The 26,246-nt window shown below is 40.4% G+C and overlaps 1 protein-coding gene across 6 annotated transcripts in view; it reads right to left on the bottom strand.

Annotated features, from left to right (window-relative positions):
* The window catches only part of FARS2 (phenylalanyl-tRNA synthetase 2, mitochondrial), a 522,892-nt gene that overhangs the window by 199,887 nt on the left and 296,759 nt on the right, over window positions 1-26,246 (bottom strand). For all 6 annotated transcript variants that reach the window (XM_032341009.1, XM_032341010.1, XM_032341013.1 and 3 more), the window contains one exon: window positions 6,296-6,456. In XM_032341009.1, the coding sequence (XP_032196900.1) occupies window positions 6,296-6,456 (161 nt within the window). The remainder of the gene's footprint in view (window positions 1-6,295; window positions 6,457-26,246) is intronic.

Here is a 26,246-nt window from a genome sequence, read left to right as displayed (position 1 = left end):
CTAAGGCAGCTGAGTTCCTAGGGAAGGTGGCTCTGCCTGCTTTGAGGACTTGTCAGGAGGCTGCAAGTAGTAAGGAAATGTGATAATTTTTCTTCTGCCTCTGTTTTCCACGTCAGTTATACTAAACCAAAATCTGTACTGCACCGGAGAAAGCAGTGAGTTTAATCACCTGGTCAGACTATCTCACTTCATCGTCTCCTTTTACAGGTGAGGTTGCTGAGGCTCTGACAAGTAAGATGAGTTTGTCCACATCCTTCCATAGCTTCAGAGTATGGTCTGTGGACCCAGAGCGTACGCATCGTCTGGGAATTTCATAGAAATGCAGGGTCAGCCACACTAAATCAGAATCTGCATTTTAACAAGACCCTCAGTTGACTCATTTCCACGCTGAAGTTTGAGAAGTATTAACACAAGCAGCTTGCTATCAGTAAGTTAATAAACCAGATAATTTCACTCAATGCCTTATTTTTCTAGAAGCTGTACACCAATTTTTGGAACTGTTAGAATAACTTAAATCCTGATTCCAGGGTCTTGGGATCGAGTCCCACATCAGGCTCCTTGCTCAGAGAGCAGCCTGCTTCTCCCTCGGCCTGCTGCTCACCCCCCTTGCTTGTGCTTTGTCTCTCAACCATTTCCCCGACTCTAAAGTGCAAAGAATAACCATACCTAAACTCAGAGGGTTATTAAGAGGACTACATCAAGGCACATAAGGTCTTTGGAATATGGAACACTGAGTGAGTACTCAGAATACTGAACAGACTGAGGCCTGAATGAGTGTTAGCCACTAAGTGCAACTGTTACTATGATGCTCTTACACAGGGTGTGGTCCGGGAGGCCCGTAGGCCACCGCCCCTCCATGCTCACCTACCCCTGTTACGGTGACTAGTGTTTGGGGTAATATTCAGGATTAGGGACAAATACAGCCTGTCCCCACAGAAGAGAGCCAATAAAACTCCTTATCTGGGAGAAAAGAGAACAACCAACCCTGCTGCATTATTTCATCAAACAGAGACTGACTTCATGAGCAACTATGGACACACGTGGAATTCACAGTGTTTAAGTAAAATCTGTAAATAAAATGTGCCATGGTGATTAATGAATGATTTTCAGTAACAAGAATTCTTCTGCATAGGACTAACTATTGAAGTCACGATTGGGAACTGTTTAAAGAACACTTCAAAGACGAACAAAACTTGGATTGTTGAAGACTCAACTCAGTGCATGGAAACCGTGAATGTCACCTAGGGGAGCTGGCAGGTGTACACGCAACAAGGGCCCGAAAGCCAGAATGTAAGCCTAGTCAGGGGAGCCAGAGTGCAGGACAAAGGTCTCCAGTGCAGAATAAGACACTTGGGTGATGAAACCACCAGCCTGTTCATCTGTGTATTTTAGGCTCCAATCAAGGTCGGGCAAAAAAGCGCTGAACTCAAACCATGTAAAAAAGACACCAAAAATTAAAGTCATACCATAACGTGAATTTCCTACCTACTAGACGCACACGATGGTTTGAAGGTATTCGGGCAAAGGTGGCATAGATGGGGCCATGGGATGAGACAGATCAGACCGCTGCTAGCCCCTGGAAGAGAGGCGGCCCAGCAAGATGGACGGATGGATTTAGAAGACCGCGGAGACTGTGCAGAGGAAGATGCTAGAAGACCTGAGAGCCTAAACATAATCTTGGATGGTTTGAGAGGAGAGAAAGAAAAGAAATGTCTGCCTCCTGCCAGCCCCACACAATACAATTCCCAAACATTCCCAGAGTTCCCCAGCCAGAGAAGCCACAAACTCACAGGGGCAAACAACCTTTCCCCTCATGTGTCCTCCCTTCCACTCTGGAGAGGGGTCTCGCATAGTAGTATGATCATGTTAAGTAGTCTTCGTAAGACAGGCCAACAGCATTAAGTGACAAAATGAGTCTCTCCCTCTCTCTCTCTCTCTCTCTCTCTATATATATATATATATATATATATAGTGGTCATGGATATATATATATATGACCACTCCATATGAAGAGGTAAAAATGCTAACACTCTAGAACTGTCTACATTACTTATATTTAACCACAAAATCTGCTCTCTTATACCTGCCATGATTAAAATGGAATAGGTAAAGGTCTATGTGTTAAGCTGAATAATGGCCCCCCAAAGATGTCCACGTCCTAAAGCCTGGAAGCCATGAACAGGTTCCCTTCCACTCAGAAAGAATTTTTTCACATGTGATTAAGAAAGGATCTCAGGATGTGGAGATCATCTTGAATCATTTCGGTGGGTTCATGTAATCACAAGAGTCCTTCTCTTGTAAGAAGAAGACAAAACTTCAGAGAAGGAGACATGACCACAGAGGGAAGGAGAGGGGGAATGACAGCATGAGGGGAAGCCATGATCCGAGAATGAGAACAGCCCTACAAGCTCTCCCAGGCATGGAAACGGATTCTCCCCTTGAGTCACTGGAAGGAATCAGGCCCACTTACACCTTCGCTTTAGCCCAGTCAGACTGATTTTACAGTGCTGACTTCTGGAACTATGAAATAAGAATGGATGTTGTTGTAAGCCTCTAGGTTTGTGGTAACTTGCTATGCCAACAGTAGGGAACTAACGCAGATCTAACCAATAAATACTAATTACAGGAGAATAATTAGGAAACTGCTCTCTGTGATCTATCCTTTACAATGTATTTTATGGACAGGTATTTTTTCAGCAATCAAATCCTAACTGCCCCATCAGAAGTTCTTAAGTTTATTACACAAACACAGAAATTTAAATTACTTTATAGTGCAAGTATGTGTGCACTGATTTTGAAATTGGAAGGCAGAAGAAATGACAAAAAATGACATGTCTCTCCCTGGGTATCTTTGTGTCTCCCAAGAGATGACAGTTATAGTGCACTTAAGACTGGAATTAAGCCACTGACTTGGCACCAACTGTGTTAGTCATCTGTGAGTGTCCTACCAGCACTGAGTGCCCTGCTCTGTACAATGCTGGTTTGTGTTCCATCAATGTTTGCCAAATAAATAAATGACTGAAGAAATGAAAAGGTGAATGAGGAAAACTTACATCCTTAGTCGGGTTTTTACATTTGATCATTTAGATGGAGTTTTATTCTAAATTAATCTAGAAGGACCTGGTGCTAGAACAAAAATAAACAGCTTACTTAAAAAAAAGGGGGAGGACTTTTTTTTTTTTTTAAAGGCCACCAAAGGTGAAACTAAAAATGTGAATAAGCTGTAAGAGATTTTTCCACTTTTGGTTAGGATGCAAAATGTCACAGAAAACCATTGGTCCCACGGTAATGATGAGACACAATAAATTTAGTAATCTTGTTGTGCAAGACATTGAGGAGATCTGGATACAAGTCTAATTGAGCGGAATTCCAGAGGGAGATGAGCCTTTCTGGGGCAGACAGGTACTGATAGGTGCTTTCAACCCCCCCCCCCCCCCCCCCGCCCCACCACCACACACACCCTGTCCCAGGCATGAGTAGCCAGAAGAGCTAGCCTGGTCTTGGTGAAGAAACTTGGCTGCTACAAGGAGACTGACTAGTACGGCGGACTGGGAGGTGGAGGAACGGCGAGCCCCCACAGCGAGCCCCCATGGCCAGCCAGTGTCCCTTCATCATACCTTCACCTGGCAAACAAGCCCTGCTGGGTGAAGATGCTGGCAAGTGGGTGGCAAGGAGAGAGACGGAATCTCACATGCACATATCCCAAACTCTGCTGCGAAGCCAGATCTTAGCATCAACGGGAAATCACAGGTGAAATCCAGAATCCAGTTTGACCCCCGATTAGAACAAAGAGATCTCATCTAGTCACCTTAGCTACCTGACAGGGGAAAGGACAAGGCTTTGTGAGGACAGATACTACCTGATTCGGCTGCTTTGTTCTTTTATACACAATATAAAAGGGAGGTCAGTGGAAAAGCAGGAAAAATATGACCATAACAAAGAAGAAAAAAGAATAAAAGGAGAACAACAGATAACAAAATGATCAGAATCGGCAGACAGTACTTAAAAACAACTATTACGAAGATGTTAAAGAATTTAAGGGAAAATATACAAAATGGGTGAAAAGATGATGAATTCACCAGACTGATGAAAACTCTAAAAAGGAAGCAGATAGAAATTGTAGAACTGTTAAGTACAATATGAATTCATTGACTTAATGGTTAAATGAACAAAACAGAAAAGGTTAGTAAACCCAAAGATAAGAGAATAAAAACTATCCAAAATAAAGCATTGAGCTAAAAAAAAAATGTGAGAATCAGAGTAGTATGGCATAATTTCAAATGGTCTGATATACGTGCCGTTGCTGCCTGAAAAGAAAAGGAAGGACAGAGTAGAATTGTTGGAAGAGATGGTAGGTGAGGGTGGTTGAAGGACATTAATCCAACCCAGTGAAACCCCAAGCTGGAAACTAGAAAATCATACAAACCACTGAAAACCGTAGTACAAAGACAAAGGCAATGAAATGACATGTTTCAAGAGCTGAACGGAATCCACACATTCACTCACACAAACACACACATACGCATACACATCACATACACACCTACACGTCCGTACATGCACACACACATCCACACGTGTCTACACGTACACACATGTGCACACACAAACTGGCAACCTAGATATCTGTATTCGTAGAAAATACCCTTAAAAGTTAAGGGTGAAACAAAGGCATTTTCAGGCAAGCAAACTGCGAACATTCATGCTGCATTACAGCAAAATATTAAAGGAAGTTCTCCAGACCGAAGGAAATGATCACAGAGAAAAACCAAGATCGGCAGAAAGGAATGATGACCAGTGGGGTAAATATCAAAGGAGATATAAAACAACATGGCTTCAAGTCTCTTTAAATAGACAACTGGCCATCTGAGGCAAGAGAGTGATATACGGTGGGGTTATAATACATGGAGAAATAAAATAACAGTAGTAATATTAAGTTCAAGAGGAGTAAAGAAAACTACACTACTGAAGGATGTTAAATGTATCATGAAGTTGTGTAACGTGTAACAGACACCATGGTAAGGGGTGATGGATTAATTATGCATGCTGTAATCTAGAATAGCTACTAAACAATACAAAATGGAGAGGCACCTAGGTGGCTCAGTCGGTTGAGTGACAGATTCTTAATTTCGGCTCAGGTCATGATCCAGGGTCCAGGGAACTCGTGCTCACTCTCTCATTCTCTAAGATAATAAATAAATCTCTTAAAAAATACAAAATGGTGACACTGAGCAGTAACAGGAATAATAAAATGGAATAAAAAAACAAACATAGCAAAAAAAAAACCTCAGTTTCCATATGAAGAAAAAAAGACGAGAAGGGGGAAATGGGGAAGAAATAAAAAAATGACAGAATTAGGCCCAAGAATCTCCCATGTAATTACAGTAACTGTAAGAGGTAGTCAACACTCCAGTTAAATCTGAGCTTAAATAAAGACCCAAGTCTGGGCAGTTTACAAGAAGCACACATAATATAAGGACCTAGAGTGAAAATGAAATAAAGGGAGGTGCCTGGGTGGCTCAGTGGGTTAAAGCCTCTGCCTTCAGCTCAGGTCATGATCCCAGGGTCCTGGGATCGAGCCCTGCATTGTGCTGTCTGCTCAGCGCAGAGCCTGCTTCCCTTCCTCTCTCTCTGCCTGCCTCTCTGTGTACTTGTGATCTCTGCCTGTCAAATAAATAAATAAAATCTTAAAAAAAAAAAAAAAAAAAAGAAGAAAATGAATAAGGAAAACACACTGCAAATACTAATCATAAGAAAGCCAATGTGTCTACGTTAGTATCAGAAAAACTAAACTTGAAATGTATTATCAGAGATGGCCATTTCATAACAATATAATGGTAATTAACAAAGCCCAAAGTTAGTTCTCTGCTCAGACTAAAAGCTTGATAAATCTCTTATTTTTCTGCATGTTATTTCTGGTGGTTTATGAACTCCTGTGTCTTTATAGACCTCTATTTAAAACTTCTTTCCAAGGAATGCCTGGGTGGTTCAGTCAGTTAAATGTCTCCCTTCAGCTCGGGTCATGATCCCAGGGTCCTGGGATTGAGTCCCATATCAGGCTCCCTGCTCAGAGGGAAGTCTGCTTCTCCCTGTCTCTCAATCCCTCTGCCCTGGTCATGTTCTCTCCCGCTCTCTTGCTCATGCTTTCTCTCTCAAATAAAAAATCTTATTAAAAAAACTTCTTTTCAAATACACATGACTTTTAAATTCCACAAGTTCCTTTTCAAACATATGACCACTTCAGTTCTTAAAAACTGTTGTTGTTGTTATTATTATATTCTTCAAGTCACTTTACCTGGAATTTCACATGCTGGTTGATATCTGACACACGGAACTGCTTCAGGAAACGCTCATCCTCACTCCAGAAGAGGCGGATGTCAGGGATGTCATAGAGGATCATGGCCAGTCTTTCCAGTCCTAGGCCAAAGGCCCAACCGATCCGATCATGAGCACCCGCTGCAATTAGGAAAACAAAACGAAATGGATTTAGAAAATATAAAGACTTCACAGGTGAATGCTACTTGCTGATAAGTAACCAGTACTACTGGCTGAGTGCCCACCGGGGGCAAGGCACTGGGGAGGGGCTGTGGAGGCCTCCATGAGGGTCCCCGTCTTACGTTTCTCATGCTTCCCACATTCCTCAGTCACTTACCGCACTGAAGCACTCCGGAGTCACGCTGTCTCTCATACTGTTTCACTTAGAATTATATTCCAGGCTCTTTAAAGCCCTGGTTTCTGCCTCTGAGTAATCCTTGTTTGCCCTGATTTGAACATTTGCCCTACTATGTGCAGGTTACAGAGGAGAGAGAGAAGATCGTCTCTTGTCCCTACAAGGCTTATTAGATGCGCAGGTATGTTTGAAACATGCCAGAATGGACTGTTAATATTCAGAAAGAACCCTCAATTTCATATAAAATAACCCTCACCCTTAGTAAGAGTTGCCTCAACAATACAGAGAGCAAGCAAGCCAAGGTGAAATGCTTATCTAGTACCACTCACTCCAAACGCAAGGTGTGTTGTTTACATTACGGCAATGCCATGAACTTGAAGGGTTTATTTCGCTTATTGAAGCAGAGTAAGACCAAACACAAAGCGCTGTGTGAAGAAGCAAGGGAGCAATTCATACTCCAGAAAATGCTTACGGAAAGGGCTCGTGAAAAAGTTTACAGAAAGTTGAAATATAATTTCAGCTGGACACTAAGGGGGAGTAGGATCCTGGGAAGGCTGCAAACAGCCTCAAGATTTCACTCCCAACATGCCTGCCCTATGTAATTCCCTCCCTCTGAGTGTGGGTGGCCCCAAGAACTGAATGATCAGTGACTTTATATGCGGGTCCCTCTGAGCAAACCAGTTCACAGAAATGAGAAGGCCATGTGGCTAGGCCCTGAGGGAAGCCTCTAGAAGCTGGGGGAGGCCTTGGCCATCAGCAAGAAATGGGACCTCCACTCTTATAATCTCAAGGAAATGAATTCTCCCAAGAGTGTAAAAATGCTCAGAAGAGGACCCTGAATTCCAGAAGAGGACATAGTTTTCTGACACCTTGATTCCCACCTATGAAGACCCAGAGCAGGGGACCCAGCACCTGGACTTCTGATGCAAGGAAATGTGACATAATAAATTTATGTTGTTTTAATCCATTGGTATGAGGTTAACTTGTTACCCAGCAAAAGAAAACGACTAAGCATCCAGGATGTGGAGCGAGGTAAAAGAAAATTCCAGACTGAAGGAATGTCTTTAATAAAAAAAGGGTGACAGTGCAGCATGCAATGGTTAGGAGCAGTTTCTGGAAACACAGATGGTTCGAGGTTGAGGCAGGTAAGAGAGGAGAGGATCCATTTCTGCCCTGGTGTCCTACCTGGTGTCCTACCTGCTGTCCTACCTACCTGCTGTCCTACCTACCTGGTGTCCTACCTGCTGTCCTACCTACCTGGTGTCCTACCTACCTGGTGTCCTACTTAAAAAAAAACAACAACAAAGATAAACATATAATTGAAGCCACGCAGGAGATGAACCTCTTCAAATGGTTTGCTTAAAAGCTGAATGAATTAAAATCGCCAAAATGAGATCGCAAAAGCAAATGATACAGAGAGACAGAATGGCTCAGTAGTGGGAGAGAAGGTGTATATGAAAGAAAAGAGAGTGGCTGGCTGCTTGCACCTGTTCCTGAGTACGAATGAACACTCCGGTGAGGAGGAGGGGAGAGGGATATTTAACCACACAGTGAGGTCACAAAAAAGTGTGCACAGCCCCTGACCCTGTGATCAGGTGCCTAAAAGAACAGCTAAAGTGTGAGGCAAAATATTTTAGAATAATTCATACTGATACATGAGGTCTTAAAAAACGGTTGGCGACTAAAGACATGAAATTCAATATAATCATGATCGACTTTTTATATCTACTTAAAGAAGATTATTTTGAAAATTACAGTCCTGGTGGTATGGTTCTAGCATAATCTGTCTGCAGTGGGTGGTTTTAGTGTCCTCATCGCTGCTGGTTACACCATATATTTTTACAACAATTTGGAAACAACATGGCAACACATATCAAGATCCTTAAAAATGTTCATACTCTGTTCTTTTAACCCTATTCTAAAGCAAAACCAAGAATAACAAAGAGCCCTAAAAGTAGGTAAGAAAAAAAGCAGCAATCTAATTTTTTAAAAAAAGATTTATTTATCTGAGAGCAAGAGGGTGTGGGGGGAGGGGCAGAGGGAGAGAGAGAACCTACAGCAGACTCCACACTGAGCGTGGAGTGCCAAATGCTCCACTGACTGAGCCACCCAGGTGCCCGAACAATCTAAATTTTTAAATGGATGAAGACTATGAAGACATTTATAGAAATGGAAAGAAAAATTACCTTTAAGCAAATAAAAAGTTTAGTTAAGAAAAATGCAAAGGGGGCGCCTGGGTGGCTCAGTGGGTTAAGCCGCTGCCTTCGGCTCAGGTCATGATCTCAGGGTCCTGGGATCGAGTCCCGCATTGGGCTCTCTGCTCCGCAGGGAGCCTGCTTCCCTCTCTCTCTCTCTGTCTCTGCCTGCCTCTCCGTCTACTTGTGATTTCTCTCTGTCAAATAAATAAATAAAATCTTTAAAAAAAAAGTAAAAAGTAAAAAAATATTTTACATATCAGATTAGCTAAATAAATAGAACTATTCCTATACTTGATAGCAAAGCCAAGGGAACACAAGCACTCTCTGCGTAACTGGTAGGCTCACAACTGGGTTTTTTTTTTCCTTTTTATTTATTTATTTAATAAACATATAATATATTTTTATCCCCCAGGGTACAGGTATGTGAATCGCCAAGTTTACACACTTCACAGCACTCACCATAGCACATACCCTCCCCAATGTCCATAACCCCACCCCCCTTCCCCCAACCCGCCTCCCCCCGGCAACCCTCAGTTTGTTTTGTGAGATTAAGAGTCACTTATGGTTGGTCTCCCTCTCAATCCCATCTTGTTTCATTGATTCTTCTTCTACCCACTTAACCCCCCCTTGTTGCATCTCCACTTCTCATATCAGGGACATCATATGATAGTTGTCTTTCTCCGCTTGACTTATTTCACTAAGCATGATAACCCTCTAGTTCCATCCACATCATCACAAACGGCAAGATTTCATTTCTTTTGATGGCTGCATAGTATTCCATTCACAACTGGGTTTTTAAGCCACTGACCTAAGGAGAAGAATACAGCAGTAGCTATCAAAGTTACAGATGCATATACCACCTTATTCTTCTAGCTACCGGAATGCATCCTACTTATGGGAAATTATGAATGTGTAAGGCTTCTTGCTGGGGTATTGCTTATAAAAGCAAAAGACTGCAAACAACCCAAGGTCCATCACTAGGGAACTGATTAAATAAACTAGGCCATGTCCACACAATGGCATGTTATAAAGAATCTCTGAAAGATTTAAAAAACTCAAAGCAGCAGCTGCCTGACATTGTTTTCTTTTGTTTCTTAATCTGGGGGAGGGTGGGAAAGAACTGGGCACCTGGAGGAGAGAGATGGGGAGACTTCACACTACGTGCCTCCTTAAAGAGTGTCAAGAAATATTTCAGACAACAGAGATTTTTGTTACTAGGTAAAATACAGCAATGTCTTTTCTGTTTATTTTTAAGAGGTTATAAGAACAAAGTACTCCTCTTGTGTCACACTGGGGCTAAACTTTCAGGATAATCATGATTAGTAAAAATGGATTTCTATGTCCCCCTTTTATAGCTAGGAGTGGTCTCTTTCGTTCTCTCACACCATTTCCAAACCATCCCCACTATGTGCCACCCAAATTTGTGATCACAGAATAATAAAATGGTGGCTCTCTTATGCCATTAACTTTGAAGTAGTTTGTTATTCAACAAGGGCTAACCAGACATTGTTAAAACATCTGGGTTTGCCTTTTATTGTAAACATTTCCCATTATGGAAACGCAAATAAAGACTAGATAAGGTTTCACTTAGGAGAGATCAGGAATTAAGCTTAAAATAAGATGAGTCCCCTATATTCTAGCACGCTGTATATGCCAGAGTATCAATTATGTCACAATATCACATCCATCCTAAAGCCATGCCATCCCACATTATTCATCGCATTGCTCATCCTACATATAGAGCAAACAGTCCTAAGCCAAAGCTACGTAATACTCCTTCTCCCAACCAACTACTGTTTTTCATCTGATTTTTCTACTTTACGATGAGTGGGATCATCTTCCATCTAGTTATTCAAGGCAGAAACCTGGGAGTAAATTTTAACTCTAACATTACTTCATTTCAGATATAGACGTTTAAATTATATTTAAAACCTCTCTCAAAACTATCCCTTCTTTCTAGTCTAATTGTCGCTACAGATTTGCGCCTTCCATAAACATCTCTCACCTGGGCTCTTCCAAGAAACACCCAAGTTGTCACCGTCTGTCTTCCTATTTGCTCCATCTGTGCTAGTGCCACCAATTCTCTTTCTAAAACATAACCACTAGACATGTATAAGGGTAGAACAATGAATGAGTCATATTTGTTCTTAATTTTATTTTGCATTTATTCTCTTTCTAAAACACAAAAAGCAGCTTAAAATTGTTCCAGAGATCCCCATTCAGTCTATCTGAACTTGACTTCTCAGGAAACCTTAAGATTTGATGTGCAAGGTCCACTGGGAAAATGCTTCATTGTAAGTTAAAAACTAGCATCTCTGTTTATCACTTGGCATCAAGGCAATCATAAAGACAAAGGGAAAAACTAGTATTCAGCGTGTTACAGACAGATTGAGAAGCACTGGTCTGGAAAAGTTGGAAGAACTTTCAAAAAAATTTCCACTACATCCCAGGTTGTTAATTTTGTCACATATAAAATTATGCACATGACACTGCTCAACAACAGAGTTCATGGTCTTTTCAAATGCAGATGGGTCTTTTCCAACACAAATCTCAAAATACTTACAGGGAATGACCCATCCCCAGGGTGAAAATAAATCAGAAGTTAACAGTATAAAACTATCTGGAAAAACTCCCAAATATCGGGAAATTTAACAACATACTTTTAAATAGCCCAACACGCAAAGAAAAATCTCACAAGAAAAATTAGGAAATGCACCGAAATGAATACATATTAAAATGCAACACATAACAATGTATGAGATGCATCTAAAGCTATGATTCAAACAAAACCTATAGCATTAAAGGCATATGTCAGAGGAGAAGAAAAGTGTCAAATCATTGATCTACTCCCTTACAAAACTAGAAAAAGAAAACTAAGACCAAACTAAGCAAAATAAGGAAAAAATAAAGATAACCTAAGTGACAAAATAAAGAGAAAAACAATAGTGAAAACTGATGACAACAAAAGCTGGTTTAAAATAATTTTTTAAAACTGACGCACAGTTGATACACAATGTTACATTAGTTTCAGATAGACAGTATCATGATTCCACACCTCCATTATGTGGTGGTATGCTCACCACAAGTGAAGCTACCATTTGTCACAATACAACATGATTGCAGTTATCATCAACTATATTCCCTTTGCTGTGTCTTTAACCCCGTGACTTCTTCCATAACTGGAAGCCTGCATCCCCCACACCTTGTCACCTGTTTTGCCCACCCTCTAACTACCTTTCCAGCTGGCAACCATTCGTCTGTTCTCGGTATTTATGGATCTGTTTCTGCTGTTTATTTCTTTGTTTTGTTTTCTAGATTCCACATGTAATCACATGGGATTTGCTAGAATCAAAAAGACAAATAACAAGTGCTGGCAAGGATGTGGAAAAAAAGAAGGCTCATGCACTCTTGCTGGTAATGTAAATTGGTGCAGCCACTGTGAGAAACAGTATAGTATGGAGGTTCCTCAAAAGATGAGAAATAGAAATACCATACAACCTAGTAATTTCACCACTGGGAATCCCCACCCCCAAAAAAGAAAACACAATTCAAAAAGATATCTGCACCTCTATGTTTATTATAGCATTATTTATAGCAGCCAACATATGGAAGCAACCCAAGTGTCCATCAACAGATGAATGAATAAAGAATAGGTGGTTCTTTGGAATGGAACATTGCTTAGTCATAAAAAAGATAAAAGCTCTCTCTATTTGACTTATTTCACCACTGGGTCCATCCATGTTGCCACAAATGGCCGGGTCTTATTCTTTTTTATGACTGAGTAATAGTCCACTCTTTATGTATACCAAAGGCTGTTTAAAAAATATCAATACGATTGATAAATTGCCAGCCAGACTAATAAGGAAAAAAAAAAAGAAAGAAAAAAAGAGAAGATACAAATTAACAATGCCAGAAACAAAGGATAGGACCTCACTAAAAATAGATCCTAGAGACATTAAAAAGATAATGAGGGACTAGAAGGAATATTATGAATAAACTTACACAAATGAATTCAACAACTATTCAATAATCCATACAAAATAAACAAATTCCTAAAAACAAAACAAAACAAAACAAACAAAAAAAAGCCCACCTCATCTACCAAAGCCCATTAAGAAGAACATATAACCTATATCAATTAAAAATACTGAATATGTAATGAAAAACTTTCCCACAAAGAAAACCTGAGGACCAGATGGCTTTTACTATGAATTATATCACAATGTGAAGAAAGAAATAATACTAATTCTTCCAGAAAGTAGAGAATAATGAAATTTCATGTGAGGATTACCCTTATACCAAAACCAAAGACATTCCAAGAAAAGCAAACTTTAAACCAATATGCATCATGAACAGAGAAAACAAATCACCTTTAACAAAATATTAACAAACTGCATCCAGGAACTCATGAAGAGGACATGATGTCAGAACTGGATTTATCCTAGGAATGCAAGGTTGGCTCAACATACAAACATCAGTCAATGTAATTCATCAAAAAAGCAGATTAAAAAAGAAAACACATGATCATTCAGTAGATGCAGGAAAAGCAGTTGAAAATATCTAATTTCCATTCATTATAAAAATTCTCAGCAAATAAGCAACACCGGGCATTTCTTTAATCTGATAAAAGACACAATAAAAAAACCAACAGCTACATGGATTGGAAGAACAAATATTGTGAAAATGTCTATGCTACCTAAAGCAATCTACATGTTTAATGCAATCCCTAACAAAATACCATCATTTTTTTTCAAAGAGATGGAACAAATAATCCTAAAATTTATATGGAACTGGAAAAGACTTCAAATAGCCAGAGGAATGTTGAAAAAGAAAGTCAAAGTTGGTGGCATCACAAGGCCAGACTTTCAGCTCTATTACAAAGCTGTCATCATCAAGACAGTATGGTACTGGCACAAAAACAGACACAGATCAATGGAACAGAACAGAAAGCCCAGAAATAGACCCTCAACTTTATTATCAACTAATCTTTGACAAAGCAGGAAAGAATGTTCAATGGAAAAAAGACAGTCTCTTCAACAAATGGTGTTGGGAAAATTGGACAGCTGCATGCAGAAAAATGAAACTGGACCATTTCCTTACAACACACATGGAAATCGACTCAAAATGGATGAAGGACCTCAATGTGAGAAAGGAATCCATCAAAATCCTTGAGGAGGACACAGACAGCAACCTCTTTGACCTCAGCTGCAGCAACTTCTTTCTAGAAACATAGCCAAACGCAAGGGAAGCAAGGCAAAAATGAACTATTGGGACTTCAACAAGATCGAAAGCTTTTGCACGGCAAAGGAAACAGTCAACAAAACCAAAAGACAACTGACAGAATGGGAGAAGATATTCACAAATGACGTATCAGATGAAGGACTAGTATCTAAAATCTAGAAAGAACTTATTAAACTCAACACCCAAAGAACAAATAATCCAATCAAGAAATGGGCAGAGGACATGAACGGGCATTTCTGCAAAGAATACATCTAGATGGCCAACAGACACATGAAAAAGTGCTCCACTTCACGTGGCATCAGGGAAATACAAATCAAAACCACAGTGAAATATCACCTCACACCAGTCAGAATGGCTAAAATTAACAAGTCAGGAAATGACAGATGATAGCGAGGAAGCAGAGAAAGGGGAACATTCCTACACTGTTGATGGGAATGCAAGCTGGTACAGTCACTCTGGAAAACAGCATGGAGGTTCCTCAAAACGTTGAAAATAGACTACCCTGTGACCCAGCAATCACATTACTGGGTATTTACCTTAATGATACAAATGTAGTGATCCAAAGGGACACACACACCTGAATGTTTATAGCAGCAATGTCCATAATAGCCAAACTATGGAAAAAACCTAGATGTCCATCAACAGATAAATGGATAAAGAAGATGTGGTATATATATACACGATGGAATACTATGTAGCCATCAAAAGAAATAAAATCTTGCCATTTGCGATGACATGGATGGAACTAGAGGGTATTATGCTTAGCGAAATAAGTCAATTATCATACAATCTCCCTGATATGAGGAAACTGAGAGGCAATGTGGGGGGTTTGGGGGGTAGGAAAGGAATAAATGAAACAAGATGGGATCGGGAGGGAGACAAACCATAAGAGACTCTTAATCTCACAAAACAAACTGAGGGTTGCCAGGGCAGGGATAGGGAGAGGGTGGTGGGGTTATGGATATTGGGGAAGGTATGTGGTATGGTGAGTACTGTTAAGTGTGTACACCTGGAAATTCACAGACCTGTACCCCTGGGGCTAATAATATATAACATGTTAATTTAAAAAAATAAAAAATTAAAATTAAAAACAAAGAACAGAAAAAACAAAACAGGGCGCCTGGGTGGCTCAGTGGGTTAAGCCGCTGCCTTCGGCTCAGGTCATGATCTCAGGGTCCTGGGATCGAGTCCCGCATCGGGCTCTCTGCTCAGCAGGGAGCCTGCTTCCTCCTCTCTCTCTCTGCCTGCCTCTCTGCCTACTTGTAATCTCTCTCTCTGTCAAATAAATAAATAAAATCTTTATAAAAAAAAAAAAAAAAGAAAAAAAAAAGAAAAAACAAAACAAAACAAAAAACCCAAGAGCTAATACAATACTCAACAGTGAAAGACCAGTTGCTTTGCATTCAGGACCTGCTTGAAGACAAGAGTATGTCCATTCGGAAAGGGGGAGCAAAACAAAAACAAAAAAACAGATTAACCAATTGGAAAGAAAAAAGTAAAACTGTCATTATTTGTAGATACATGACTGACTACATAAAAATTCCTAAGGAAAACATTTCAAAGGTTACCGATATATGAGTTTAAGATCATGATCTACAAAAATCCACAGTGTACGTGATTCAGGGGCATCAGTTTCACCTCGCTGTCAGTGGGGACAAGTGGAGAACCTCTTCTGAAGATAGGAGACTGACTCTAATGGGAGGACCGGAGGCTACGAGCAGTGAGGGAGCCATTATAGCAAACACCTGGAATCCCAACCACCTTGGTAAAGGATGAGCTCTTCGTTAGGGAGCAGAAACAGGCCTCAAGCTTACTTTTGCCACACTCAAGTCTCACAATTATTCTTATGGAGAAGCCTACTTGTGACAATCAATTACTGTGGAGATTTGCAAGAAAGGATGTGGCATCTGTTTGCTGAGTTGTACCAAATTTTGCCTTTGAAACACTTTGTTTTGGTCCCATCTAGAACAGATTCTTCTGAATTGCGCCCTGCACTGTGCTTTCCTACTAGGACATTAGTAAGACACCAGAGGTCTCTGTCCACGATGCTGATCACCGTATCACATTACATAGTCTTCCCTAGGAGATGTCATTGACTAAACTGATTTCAGATTTAAGAAGATGCAATAAGCTTCTTTCCCCTGAACAACTGGATTATTTTTCACTTTAACGATACCATGAGTTACATAATTGGTCATAATGTTCTCCTTAGTCTGGCCCATGGAAGGTTAGAGCCAACCTTGCAGGTGACCTCTATAACTGTACAAGTGTTCAGGGTACATTTCTCCGTGTGACTCTTGGCCCAGTTTTATTTTCTTATCCTTATTTCCTCTTTGTCCTGATTATCTCAACTATTTATTTTATCCTCTTGTACATACTTTTATATGGTACTTCCAATTCTTTATGGAAGAAAGTGAACCATAAATAACTAGACACTTAGAGATACTGTCCGCCAAGGCAAGTCTAATTCTCAGGTCTTTGGCACTCCTCGCGGTAATTTGTTGCCAGGTGCTCAAGGGCTGACAGGGTTTTAAGGCAGTCTGTTTTTTCCCTATTCCAATACTAGAGGGTTCCAGTAAACCAGAGTCCCTAAAGCAGAAGGCTGACTACAAAGAAACATCCTCAATTAAACAGAATATTCAGGATGGGAAGCAATTAAGTATTCTCATTAACACAGCTTTGTGCTGAATGGAGCCACCGACACAGGAAAAATTGTTTTTGTTTTTGGTGAAAATCATTCTAAGAAGGTCAGCTAAATATAGAAACAAAATGATGTGAGATGAGAGCCCAGAGGTGGGAAAATTAAAAAGAAGAGGGAAAAAAAAAAAAAAAAAGAGGAGGAGGAGGGGAGGCAAACGGCACCTGAAAAGAGGACAGTAAGGTCTTCGGTCGGAAAGTGCAGAAACTAAGTGGGTCTCAGAGCCTACAGCCATCTAATCCCATAACTGTCCCCTTCTACCGCACATGGCTCTCCACGCTTTGCCTCAACAGCTGCGGAAAAAGAAGCACTGGCAAGAGAGAAACCAAGTCACCGCACAAGGCTCAGCCCATAGCCTCCTGTCTGGCCCTTCCAAGCAGAGACCCTGTGAGCAGGAGTTATTTCAGAGAGAAAATGGCTGCGCTAGCCAATGGTCATGATGGGGAACAAAGAGCACTGAGGAAAGACTAAAACTGGCTGCTACTGCTCAACTCCATGCCTCTGAAGGCATAGGGTATCTGTGCTCTCAGTGGAAGGCACTAGGGGTGGTGGGTAGGTGGAGATATTTCTCAAACCTTCTCCCAAAAGGCCTAGAAAAATCACTGTGCCATGCAGAAGAGGTCCTATCACCAACGTGAGAGAAGGCTGAGAACGGGCAGTTGTTGACTGTGAAAAAGAACTACCCACAAACACACAGTATTTAATCTGAACCAAGAAAAGTGAAGCCTGTGTGTCTTCCTCTCTAGTATGTGATGATCTTGAGCCACAGAGAGATGGTTCCATAATATAATTACACTTTAGGTGGACAATGCACAAGAAGCAGAGAGAATTTTTAGGGTAATGAAAATACTCTACATGATACTATAATGATGGATAATGTCATTACACATTTGTCCAAACCCACTGGATGTACAGCCCCAAGACTGAACCCTGAGGTAAACAATGAATTTGGGGTGATAATGATGTGTCAATATAGGTTCTTCAACTGTAAAAACTGTAGCACTCTCATAGGGAATTCTGATCATTGGGGAGTACCCCTGGGTAGGGGCAGAGTAAGGTACAGAGGGTATATGAGAATTCTGTCTCAGTTTTGCCATGAAGCTAAAACTGCTCTAAAAAATTAAAGTCTTCATTAAAAAAAGAGAGGGACTACTCTTGTGAAAATGGGGAAGATAATTGTGACTTCCTTCCACATAAGTCTATCATTAAGACTAAATAAGACAGTCCATGTAAATCAATAGGCACATAAAAAATGCTGTAAAAATTTTAGCTGGAACAGTCATTAATATAAGGGTTCTATACAAGTATTTCTGAGAAAAATATTGAGCAAATGCTCTGAAGAAGATTCTTTCAAATGTTGAAACTCTGTATATTTTAATTTTAATTAGCTCATTGGCTTAATATTTTAAAACAATTTAAATAAACATAACGTCATGGGAAAAAAGAGAGGGGAGAGTGGAAAGATAACACATAATATGGGAGAAAGGATTTGCAAATTATATATATTAAGGGCTTACTATCCAGGATATATAAAGAACTCCTACAACTCAACAGCACACAGACAAACAACACAACTTAAAAATGGGCAAAAGATTTCTATAGATATTTCTCCAAAGAAGTTCTACAAATAGCCAACAGGCACATGAAAAGATGCTCCATACATCCTTAGTCGTTAGGGCAATGTAAACCCAAACCACAGTGAGACACTACTTCACACATACTAGGCTGGCTATAGTACAAAACAAACAAACAAAAAACTGAGAAAACAAGTGCCAACAAGGACAGGAACAAATTGGAACCCTTGGGCATCGCTGCTGGGAATGCAACATGGTGCAGCTGCTGTGGGAAACAGCTTGATGGTTCTTCCAAAAGTTAAACGTAGAGTCAGTTTATGACGCAGCCATTCTTCTCTCTCTCTCCCCTTCAATAGATTGATCTATCTATCTCTATCCATATGCATGTGTGTGTATATATGTATACACAAAATATAGTTATAGACATAGATACAAGGATGGATATATAGATACCAAAAAAACTGGAAAAGGGACTCAAGAGAACTGTGCACCAATGTTCACAGCAGAATCATCTACAGTAGATGAAAGGTTAAAAAAACAGCTCAATGTCAAAACAACTCAATGAATAAACAAATACGGTATGTGTAGAAAATGGAGTATTATTCAGCCCTAAAAGGAAATGAAGTTCTAATATTTGCTACAGCATGGATGAACCCCCCCAAAAATATGCTAAGCGAAAGAAGCCAGACACAAAAGGATACATATTGTATGATTTCACATATGAGAAATACCTAGAATAAGTAAATTCATGGAGACAGCAAGACTAGAGGTTATTAGAGGGACTGGAGGGAGGGGAAAATGGGGAGTTACTGTTTAATGAATACTGAGTTTCTGCTCAGTATTGTTGAGTATGGTTGACAACATTGTGGCTATAATCAATATCAGTGAATTGTATTCTTCGAAATGGTTAAAATGGAAAATTTTATACTGTATATATTTTGCCACATAAAAATAAAAATTTTAAGGAGCTAAACATTTACAAACTTTAAAGAAAATTTCTGCATGTTCTTCACAATATTTTTAGAAAATATTTTCTTTTTCTCATTACCACAACGATCTCTGCAAACACTAAGATTTACCAACTGAGCCACTATGTAGCCAATTATTTCAGTGGACCTGAGCTGCTTCTCCCATAAAATGAAAGAACAGCAATAATACAGCATCTCAAGTTCCTTCCAGCTCTTAACAGTCTAGGATGAGGCTCAGGTTAGAAGTAATTAACTAAGGTCTACTCTAAAGAAGCTTTCAATGAAATACAAAGTACTGCAAAATAATTTTGTTTAATATTGAGCAGCATTGCAAAGGTTATCTGCCAACTGCCTCTCCTCTGGCCATCCGTCTCCTACCCTGCAGACATGCGGGTACACTCCACTTTGCACCCTCTACATAGACAGGTGTGCCCACTGGGAATGGTCTTTCTCCCCACCTGTTTCAGGTCTCTGACCAAATGTCACCTTCTCAGGGAGGCCTCCCTGACCACCCACTTGAAAACTATATACCTCTCCACCAGTACATTCCAATCCCCCTTATTCTGCCCTGTTTTCTTCAGAGAATATCATCTTCTAAGATACTACAACCTTTCATACTTCTTTTATTTATTGTTTATTGTCAGACTGCTGCTAGTCTGTAATCCACAAGGGCAGGATCTTTGCTGGTTTTCAACACTAACACATCTCCAGTGGCTAGAAGACTGTGTGGCACAAAGCAGGTGCACGGATATTTGCAAAGGGAGTGGATGGCATTAACTTACTTGTTTTATTTGAATGGTAGTATTGTGAAGAACAGTAGACTTTAAATGAAGTTTTCAATATAGTGACTTTCTCTGATGATATAATCTGTGAGAGATCTTATCTATAATAATATGAAGTGATATTTTAACAGTGGTGATATCAGAGATGCCATTTCTCAAAAAGACATCTCAGAAAGGAGAGAACTGAAACACACAAAGGGAACAACAGGAAAAGAGGACTCTTTTAACCATTCATCCCAACCTTTGTCACTGCTCATCACTGAGCTTCCTTTATACGGTGCAGCTGCCCCTGGGTCACAAGCTCCTTGAAGCCAAGGACCTTAACAGGGCTTCTGTTTTGATATTTTGTCTATTTTATTTTGTTTCTCAGTGACTTAACTGTTGGAATGTAAACATCCTCTGCCTCTTGAGGTTCCCTCTCAAAATGTTTTGCTGCAAAGTCAAAGACTGAATTAAAACTTCAAACTACGACACTGAAAAACATTTTTTTAAATTATGTTAAGTGTGTTTTTCCTTCCTTGTCAAAAGGGGCTAATTTCTAGCAATTTTCTGACTTCATGAACTGACACTTCCCCAGAATAACAATATATCAAGAAATATTGAAACAACCAATTAGCATTCATATTTTATAGAACTTTATCAGTTACAAAATGTTTCATCAATATTATTTTAATTTTGATCCTCACAGTGATCCTAGGGGGAATGTGAGAGCTAGTGTTATTATCTATACTTAAAAATTAATACCATTTAAGGGATACCTTGGTGGCTCTGTCAGTTAAGTGGCTGCCTTCAGCTCAGGTCAAGATCCCAGTGTTCTGGGATCTAGTCCCACATCGGGCTCCTTGCTCCGCAGGGAGCCTGCTTCTCCCTCTGCCTCTGCCTGCCACTCTGCCTGCCTGTACTCTCTCTGTCTCTCTGACAAATAAATAAATAAAATCTTAAAAAAAATGAATACCATTTGAGCAAAATCACCAACAATGGGACTCAAATCTGTTTTTCCCCTTCAAGTATGTATCCAATATCTAAATATTGTCAGAGAGGGGCTACACTCATAGTACTTCAAACCATCAGAAAATTCTAGTTATGCCTGTGTGCTTTCTACTTTGTAACTAACTGCCAATTTCCTGATGGACTTTACCACTTTCCATGAAAGGGAGTAGAATGATTTGCATAAGTAAATGGTCAAAGATATCAACAGATTTTTCTGAATTTTGGGTTCCGGCTACCACACCAAACATGCCTTTCACACTGAATTTGACTATTACATACAGAATGAGTTGACAGGACTAGTAGTTAGCAGTGGTCTTGGACAAAAGTGTCCCCTTCCCTTGATCATTAGTTACGCTGGCAGTCACACAAGAATACAAGCCCCATAGTATCCCAGTGTGACACCAGACACCCGAAGGCAGGTCTAGAAAAGCCAGCACAGCTCCATAAATTCTGAGTTCTTCTCTTCCCACCACAGACTCAGTCCTTGATCCCCTGCTTTCCAGCTACAACTCCTGAATTCCTTAGAGACTTGCCACAGGATGATTGACTTTTCAAGCTGTGTCCAAAGATCGATCTCCTGCCTGAAAAATTTCTCTAGTTGTATATATCTTTGGTTCCACACAGTTCTGTCAATAAGTCCTTCACACAATCCAAAGGCAGACCTCTTTTAAAAGAACCTTTCCAAGGTGTGGAGCAGACTGGGAATCAGATTCTGTAAGCTGTAAAGACAGCAGTCCTTAACACAATCTGAGCTAGACTGCATTTGAATAAACTTAAAACAACAAACCCTTCAACACCCTTCTCAAAAGCTCACTTTGGACTATCTTCCTTTCTTTCTTGCATCCTGAATTTCAGTTTTCTGTAGTTGAATGAAGGAGAAAAGAGTTTGTGATGCACATACTAATCAACAGTACGTGAAGCAATTCCCAATGGCCTTGTCTACTACACATCTTCTGTACAGATGTCTCCAGCTTCCTTCAGGGGCTTGCATCCAGGAATCTGTATCTCTCTGGTCCTAGAGGCTTTAATTTGGGTGTGGTGGACCATGCTGGTTGCCTTCCCAGCAGCCATCCTGCTTTCTTTGGAGTTTGGGTAGCAATATACTGACCTCTGGGGATGGAGGGAGCCCTGTTTTCCAATGACTCATTTAGGGGAAGACATGGACAATGAGATGCACAGGGAAATTTCTAGGATGCTCAAAGGCAAGATATGGGTCCTTTGGAACCATGGGTCTTCCTTCTTGCATTAGATGCTACATGTGAGAATACGATGCCTGGAGCTGCAGCAGCCAACACGTGACCAGAGGGCCACCAGCTGGCTGATGAAAGCCACTGTGCTGAGAAGAGAGAGGGTGAGTGCAAAGAGCCTGGGCCTTCCAAAACCACTCCTGCAGCCTACACACTAGGAAGGACCTGTTCATCTTTGAAATAAATTATAAAAGTCTATAGGACTTAAACCACTGTTATCTATGGTTTCTGCTTCTTGCTGACAGATACATAAATCCTGATAAACCAAAGAACAGGGAGAGCACCAAATAGAGCGATTTGTGAGACAGGTCCTGTTGGGGAGACAAGGATAATTTTAATGCATGTAATCCGGTCTTCTTGAAGCCTTCTCTCAGGACTCAAGACAAATAACAAATTTCAGCTTTTATGTGGGCCTTAGGTTGCCTTCTCTAAAGTCTAGCCATCATGCATCGGTGGGAAAAGTATAGACCCAGGGCACCCATCTCAATGCCATAAAACATGGAAATCGGGATCTTAGTAAGGTTATGAACATCCTAAAAGACCAGTGATAGTGGATCAAGAACCACGTGAAAATTCCAGAAAAATGAAACCAAAGGATGCCAGAAGAGATTCATCCTCCAAATACAGAAAGACTAACATGTATTTGTCCTGCGAATACCGATAGAGAAGTATGACTTACACCTTAATAAAAGCAAGGAAAATGGCCCTGAGAGGACAGCCAGATAACTCTCCTCGGCCATTCTTTTTCGCCATGTCCACAAGCAGGAAGTGCAGGAGTCAAGCCTACATCAATAAGGTAGGCATCTCTTGGTGGAGAGCTAGTATTACCCCTGAGTCATGAACGATGCTAGCACAGCCATGCTTAGTAATAAACTTCCTTAAGGAAGAGAACTGACAAGCATGTCTCAGTCCAAGTGCTCCAATGAGAAGGCCCAAGAAGCTAATGGTGTCAGCAAGTTAGGGGTGCACACTGGTCACGGCAGGTCATTGGTCAAAAGTCAGAATACAGGAACTCTATATTCCCATCGGTCATTACCCTAAAGGAGCAAACACCACACATACAGTACCTTGCTATCAACAATTAGTGACCATGATTTTGGTTTGTTCTTAGAAGCTCCATGGTGCTCATGTGTCACAACTCACTTTATCTGGGCACAAAGAAAGTATAATCTGCAGAAGAGTGAGCACACTCTCTAAAACTTCCCTCAGTCAAAAGAGTGTGCTAGTAGCTATATCAGTTATTTTTATATTTATTTACATATTCATAATTACATAAATATATGTATTATATGTAATACTTTGTTGAGTCATTTCAGAGTTGGCTCCTTACACCAAGTTCCTTCCGTCCATAATACTTCCATGTATATTTCTGAAGAACAAAAATATTATTTTATGTATCTATAGCATGGTTAACAAATTCAGGAAATTCCCCACCAATATAATACTCTTCTCTAATCTGTAGTTCATATTCAAATTTTGTCAGTTTTCCCAGGAATATCCTTCCAGGCGTTTCTCCCTCCAGTGCAGGAGTCAATCTAGGGTCACATACTACATTTGTGTACCATTTCTCTTTAGTGAGACAGCTTTACCCTGGAGTAGCTACTTGGCCTCTCTTGGTCCTGGAAGACACTGACATTTTGGAGAACCCTGACCAATTGTCTTATAGAATGTTTGTCAGTTTGAGATCATCTGTCTGATGCTTCTTCAGGATTAGTTTCAGATTCCAGAACCAAGCTGGAACACTCCAAAAGGGATATGGTGCCCTTCTCTCCTTCTCTAGGTATTCCATCTGGAGATACTCACCACCCATCTATCTAACCCTATATCAGGTTAGATATAGACCAACCCTATGTCACTTATTTTTTGTGGCAAAAACTTAATAGTTTAAGAAAACTATCCATTTAGCTCAATATTGGTTGGCACTTTGGGCTCTGGAAGAGGTTTTTCTATTCTCAACTAGGTTTAGCACTTAACATATCTGGTGTTGGCTGCCTGTCAGCTAGGACACCTTTGTCCTTTCTCAGCATCCAACATGCTAGCTCAGGTTTATGTACATGGTGGCTTGCAGGGACCTACTTGCATTAAAAGAACAAGTCCCAGGGTGCCAACACTTTACAATCTTCTTCCTGCATCAGGTTTGCCACTATCCTTATAGGCCAAACTAAATCACATGGCCAAGTTACATTTTAAGGAGTAAAGGAAGAATTAGGGAGAAGATTAGAATTTGTAGCCATTTTTCTTAACCTACTGTAGTAAGGAATCTGGTTGCCCAGAGCTAATTTCCAAAAACTTCTCTCCACCAGCTATACCAGGATTATTAGGTAAATTCCTTCTCCTATCTACTTGGATGTTAACAAATCTATGGGAAGCCACTATAGTAGCTGGTCTTGAAAAGTCTGCTCAACTTGTTTATTTTAATAGTCATTTAATTCAGTCATCAGATATTTACTGTGGCTTATATTTGTACAAAAATATTCAGTACATGCTTTCTGATAAACAATATTATATGAAGGAAGGAGCCAAAAGAAGATGGTCTGCTTACCATGTGTCAGAAAATACTATCTCTTTTAATCCTCACATCCACCCTGTTAGGCCACCATTAGCTCCACCTTATAGATGAGAAAACCAAAGTTTAGAGAGCTTAACTAATTTGTGCCAGATTACAAAGCTATCTAGAAAAGCTTCTGGCTGCAAGTCACAAAAGATCTCATTATGAGTGGTCCAAATAAGAAATGTTTCATTCCTATAACGAGGATTCTAGATGTAGGCTTGATTCCGGGTTCTGTACGGCAGCTCAAGGATATTCTCAAGGAAGCTTGCTCTTTCTTTTTGTTGCATCACCCTTGGTTTGGTTTTCATCCTTATCATAGTGCTCTCATGACTGCAAAAAGATTTTTCCATCTGTAGTCATCATAGTCCGGGCAAGAAGGAAGTAGGGGGAGCCTGGCTGGCTCAGGCGGTGGGGCATGTGAATCTTGATCTTGGAGTTGTGAGTTCGAGCGCCAAGATGGGTATAGAGATTGCTAAAAAATCAAATCTTAACAAAAAAGAAGAGGAAGAAAAAGAAGAGGAGGAGGAAGAAGAAGGAGGGAGAGGGGAAGAGGGAGGTGGCGGCGGCAAGGGCAGTTCTAATAGGCATGACTCTCAGGCCTATTGCTTTACAGGGAAGCAAAACCTACCTCAGAAGGCCTCTAAACTCCTCCTTACATTTCACTGCCCAGAACTGTGTCAGTCAGCCACCACCACATATGAGGGATGCTGGGAAAATGAGTGTCTGGTTTCTTACACTCTCAACTGTGCTGTATCCAAGGAAAAATGGGGCTGGGAATGGCACTGGGTTAGCCAAACGAGTAAGTTGCTCAATCTAGAATTTGAGCCCAGGCATGTGTAATCCATAGTTCATGCTCTCGAGCAGTGTACACTTTCAAATCAGAGAGAGGAACAAACCTCTGACCACGTAAGTGATAGGTCGCACGAGTTACAGAAGCTAGGTTGGAATCACCGAAGAAGGCAGGGGTCTACTTTAAGGTTGGCTGAACAAAAATGCTTTGGAAGGCTTAGAGGACTATGGTCTTAAATGACATGCAGGGTTTAAAAAGATAAAGTTCTTCCAATAAGGGGGAAAGAGAAAATCAAACATACGGAGGCAGAAACATGAAGTTAAGTTGGTTAACTGTTGTACTGACAATAGTACAGAGTAATTCAGAACCATCTGAAAATGTAAAGGGAATAGTCACACCTCGCTTAGCATTATTGAGAGTTAAAAGCTAAACTGGGATGCCTGGATGGCTCAGTTGGTTAAGTGCTGTCTTTAGCTCAGACCATGATCCCATGACTAACCCCACATTGGGCTCTCTGCTTAGTGGGGAGTCTGCTTT

The sequence above is a fragment of the Mustela erminea genome, chromosome 4, assembly GCF_009829155.1.
Source record: "Mustela erminea isolate mMusErm1 chromosome 4, mMusErm1.Pri, whole genome shotgun sequence".
Taxonomy (NCBI): Eukaryota; Metazoa; Chordata; class Mammalia; order Carnivora; family Mustelidae; genus Mustela; species Mustela erminea.
This window is presented reverse-complemented; position numbering and strand designations above follow the sequence as displayed.